At 39.7% G+C, this 5,000-nt stretch overlaps 1 protein-coding gene across 2 annotated transcripts in view; it reads left to right on the forward strand.

Moving 5' to 3' along the window:
* The window catches only part of LOC137991009 (protein NLRC5-like), a 6,445-nt gene that overhangs the window by 603 nt on the left and 842 nt on the right, over window positions 1–5,000 (forward strand). The window contains exons 1-4 of one of the 2 annotated variants that reach the window (XM_068836148.1): window positions 133–370; window positions 474–2,411; window positions 3,245–3,356; window positions 4,348–5,000. The exon at window positions 4,348–5,000 is cut by the window's right edge and continues 842 nt beyond it. In XM_068836148.1, coding sequence (XP_068692249.1) covers window positions 626–2,411; window positions 3,245–3,356; window positions 4,348–4,414 — 1,965 coding nt within the window. In that variant the 5' untranslated portion in view covers window positions 133–370; window positions 474–625 and the 3' untranslated portion in view covers window positions 4,415–5,000. Of the gene's footprint in view, window positions 1–132; window positions 371–473; window positions 2,412–3,244; window positions 3,357–4,347 lie in introns of those variants that run through there. The other variant, XM_068836142.1, reaches the window with a different exon arrangement.

Genomic DNA, 5,000 nt, shown 5'->3' on the forward strand with positions numbered 1-5,000 from the left:
GCTCGATTTTGGCGTTCTCGAGAAAGGCTGTGCGTGAATCGAGTAAGATCTTTATTGAATATGTGCTGCATGTTGCCAGGATACAGTCTCGAACCCAAGCCTAATATGCCAGATCTCGCCACCATCTTGGTTTTTCATGGTACGACGGGCTCAATTATAACCATCGGTTTTGTCACTAAAGGGACGCTCACACTGGAATAACTGGTTTGACGAGAGAAAACAAGATTGACTAGTCCAGAAGCTTGGGCTGCGGCGACTTCAAAGAGTTGACACGATTCGGGCAGAGCCTCCTTTTCTCCTCAGTAAAGAAAAAGACAAAAGGAGGCTCTACTTGCAGGGTGTCATTGGGGCTACTAATGAAATAAATGAAGTAAATTCAAATCAAATGAAATGCAGCTGATCTGTGATATATAACTGTCCTTGTCCTTGACATCTTGTTGCACACTCCTAACCAAATGCCTTGTTGCTTGTAGGCAAACCAAAAGAGGGGAACATCTCATCACCCCAGATTCTATTCCAACAAACTCTGTGTGATTTCTACAAAGACGTAATTGGATGGCTGCAGCCTCTTGCATGGAACAAATCATTCTTGATTCATGTCAAGCACATCTACACCAACCTGCAGATGATCACAAAATCTCAAAAAGGACGAGTTACAAAGAAAGAGCCTTTGGAATCATATGTTGACATTTTTGAGCCCCAAAGAGGTTCTTCCAAGTCGAAGCGTATCCTTATAGAGGGACAAGCAGGTGTTGGGAAGAGCACATTTGCTTCTCTCATTGTTTATGACTGGGCTTGTGGAAATCCAAAGCTGCAGCATTTCAAACTTGTTCTGTTTATGGAAGTTAAGCAAATGACTGGAAACTTGAAGATGGACATCTTTGAGTTGCTTTTCCCAAGAGACTTTTATTATTCTTCTGAAAACCTCTTCCAGTTTGTCATTGCAAACCAGGATAGTGTTCTTTTCATTCTTGATGGCTACGATGAAGTGAATCCTTCACAGCTGGGAGATGTGGAAGATCTAATCATGGGCAAGATGCTAAGGGGTGCTACTGTGCTTGTTACATCAAGGCCTGGCAAAGGATCAAGGGTTCACTGGTTTATGGATTCCCGCATTGAGATAAGTGGTTTTACCAATGAGAATATTCATGAGTTTGTTTTCAAGTATTTCCAGGATGATCTTCCCAAGGCAGAGAGCTTAATAGCTCAACTTGAACTGCACCCTGTTGCAGAAAACATTGCTAGACTTCCATTAACAGCAATGCTTATTTGTGCAATGTGGGAAGAAATGCCTCAAGCTTCCTTGCTCAGTTCCATAACTTCCCTTTTCAGTGAGCTTACACTATTACTTGTGAAGCGCCACTATGCAAGACAGTCTGGGAATGGTTTTGATCCTGAAAACCTCTGCTCTTTGGATGATATACCAGATGATCTGTTCCAAAGTCTCCTTTCATTGGGAGAAATTTCACTCATTGGACTGTTGAATGATCAGTTACTCTTTGATGCTCACAAACTTGAAAAGGCATGTGCATCGAACAAAGGTGTACTTGATATAGGTTTGTTGTCAAAGGAATCGGGAGCCTCTCGACTAAAACCAGTCCAGAAGTATCGTTTTTCACACAGGTCATACCAGGAATTTCTTGCAGCACTTTGGTTGAGCCGCAGAATTAAAGCAGCTTTCGCAAACCAATCAGTCTTTGATGATGTCAGCATTTACATTATGAATTGCTTGTCATCAGAATTGACTTCTGTTCTTTTCCTATTTACGCCCGGACTTCTTGGTGATGCATTTCAACCTTTCTTTGAGCTTCTGCTGCAAGAAGGAAGTACAGAGGTGGAGGCATGTATGAGCTTGAAGCAATCCTTCTTTGAAGTTTGTGTTCTTTCTTTATACGAATCACACCAGGGACACTTGGCCTACAAATTGGAACCTCAAATACCCCAAGGTGTTGTTAAGCTTCATCATTTTCATGCAACCCCTTACAAACTCAGGGCTCTAGTGCACTTTTTGTGCAACTGCCGATCAGTGGAGTCCTTGATTCTGGAAGAAGGTCGAGTTGACAAGAAAGCTCTTCAAATACTTGCAAGATTTCTTCCAGAAGTGAAGTCTCTTAGAGAATTACACTTGAAATCAGCCATGGTCAATGATGATAGTTTGTCTGCATTTGCAAACTCGCTTTCTTCTGTTGTACAGTTAGAGAATCTGGTACTTGCACATAACTTCATCACTGACGATGGTTTGGCAATCCTAATTTTGTCCTTCAAGGAGCTTCCAAACTTGAAACTCTTAGATATCCAAGGGAACAAGATTTCTGAAGCAGGTTTTAAGGATTTAGCTTCAGCAATGCCACTCTTGCCCAAGCTTGAAGAGTTGTCCATTGGAGGCCCTGTGATTAGCATTTCTGCTGAAGGTACATGTAAATCCATCTTTTTTGTTTTCCTTAGGGACGATTAGTTTCCTTCACAGTGATTATTAATTGGGGCGTCACACTATTCTGACCCCACTTTGTGTGGGGAAGAGCACTGGGTGATGACACAAAGAATATAGTTGAACTTTGAGTCCTGCACTTGATCCTGGGCAATAAAAGTCGGAGGTGAGTGCTCTCTTTATTGCTCTATCCCTGCTCCCTTGAATTTGTTATTTATACATGCAGTGCGCAAAATTGGGGGTCATCCAGTTGTCCCAGAGGACCAGAAAGTTTACAGGGGAACCAGTTTAGGAACCGTAACCAGAACCGGTAAAATAAAAAACCTGATTCCCCAAGGTAAAAACAACGGACAACCCAGCCAAAAAATAGAAAATGAATTTATTATGAGCAACGCCCGACCAAGAGTTGTCAATTTTCTAATGTCAGTGTCAAATAGTACTGTGAAGGTAATAATATTATTAACTTATTTGCCGCAGCTGAGCATTTCCTGTGTTTTCAATATCTGTAGATTTTACAAAACATTGTCAGATAGGAAAATGCAAGAGACAATATCACAAACAAAGGTTGAAGACACCAGGTTTGAAAAATTGAAACCCTTAAACCTCGGTGGAATACTAAGGAATAGGATATTCAAGCTTGATTGCAATGTGATTGCATGACTATTTTGTAATCATCGTTTTCCTAATGGTCAACCAAGGATTCATCAGGGCAACCAAATTCACGAGTTTGGTTGCCTGGCTTTTGAAATAATTGGACAAGCTGGATTTGTTAATGTCAAGCTCTGTAGTATTAAAACTGATTTTGGTGTGTTTAAGGTGAGCCTCAGTCTGTGGACAAGGAGAAAAGCCCCACTGTTACTTTGTCTGAGATGACATTCAATTTGCTGATGGAGGCAGCTGTCTCTCATAATGCCTTGACAAAAATCTGGTCAGTGTACAATTCATCCTTTATTATTAACCTCTTACTAACTAAGCGCAAGAGCCGTACTGGAGAGTATTGGCCTGAGGTTGTGGCATTGGTCCGTACAGAAACGAGCAAGGGCCAATATTTCCCCGTACGGTCCCGAGCAAGTGAGATTAGTAATTTGTTTATTATATGGCATCGTTTCTTTGAGTGATCAGACACTTCTCTGCTTGGTGAATGTTCTCTAGCCTTCGTCTATCATCAGCAAACTTTGAACGTTAACCTTTTACATGTTCGCCACCTATCATTGTACTTTTGTGGTGAAAAAATTATATTCCACTTTCTTTAAACCTTTTGTGTTTTGCTCAACTTGAATTTCTTGGGTGAGAGAAAAGTACGGAAACAGACCGTTTCCATGGTAATGGTCTGTACTGTAAAATCCCAACTGAAAACCAGCCAATCAGAGGGATCCATTTAGCCTGAGAATCGCTCGCCATATAATAATTAATATTTTATATTCTCAGCCTTGAATAAAGCATTCACTTAGTTTTCTTACTATAATTATCTTGGTTACCAGCAACCCAGTATATTAAGATGTGTAGTCATTATGTTCATATGTTAACTACTGTGTTCATATGTTAACTACTTATGTACAGCAGTAGGCTTTTGATTAATAATAATAATAATAATAATAATAATAATAATAATAATAATAATATCATCTTCTTCTTCTTCTTCTTGCAAAATTATTCAGATCTATGGGTAAGTCTGACTTACAATTGATAGCCTTGGCTATCCTTGGTGGTCGTGTGAAAATAGTTACCAGTAAATTTTTTTAGTTTACGAAAAAAAAGAAGAGGTGGAAATAAAATGTTCATATGTTATTTTTTGCTATGTAGCATACATTGTAATGACTTCCTGTTTCTCTTTTACATAATGACACTGAACAGGTTCTAATCACCTCCTTTTGTAATTGCTTGAGACTCTAAGACTCTCCGTAATTATTTTTTCTTAGGCTTCATCTAGATGCTGTTCCTCTGGGGAAAACTCCAGCTGAATTTGAACATCTACGATTGCTGTAAAGCATGCAAGATTTATTATCAAGAGCTGTCAATGTGTGTTTTCATACATGGTGGCAGCAGTTTGATCAGCTGTGATCATGGTCCCCAGGGGGAGGGGGAGTTCACATATAAAAAGATAAAAAGGACAGGTTTGCTTGTCAGAAATTTTGAAAAGAACCCCTCGGAGGTACCAAGATCCTGTCTTGTGGATGTGGCATGAAATTTTTTTCACCCGTAAGAGGTACCAAATTATGGGTTTGAATCAGACAAAACTAAAAATTAGTTAATATTTGTTGAATGTGTCCTGTCATAATTTTACATTGCAATACCCTAAAAGGTACCGCTGAAGCTCCCGTTGTGGAACTTTTGAGGCTGAACACCCTGTGAGGAACCAAAACCCCTAAAAGGTACAGTGAGCAACCCCGTGCCTTTTAGATGGGAATCCCCCCCCTCTCTGGGTCATGGTCCATCAAAAACTAGTGAACCCTCTGCATTTTTACTTTACCCCATAATGATACCAATGTTGATATTGTTTGAATGCTCAAGTGATTTGTTCCAAATATTTATTTTAAATTAGCTTTGGTTTTTTGATACTGTACATTCATGA

Source organism: Montipora foliosa, chromosome 1, assembly GCF_036669935.1.
Source record: "Montipora foliosa isolate CH-2021 chromosome 1, ASM3666993v2, whole genome shotgun sequence".
Classification (NCBI taxonomy): domain Eukaryota; kingdom Metazoa; phylum Cnidaria; class Anthozoa; order Scleractinia; family Acroporidae; genus Montipora; species Montipora foliosa.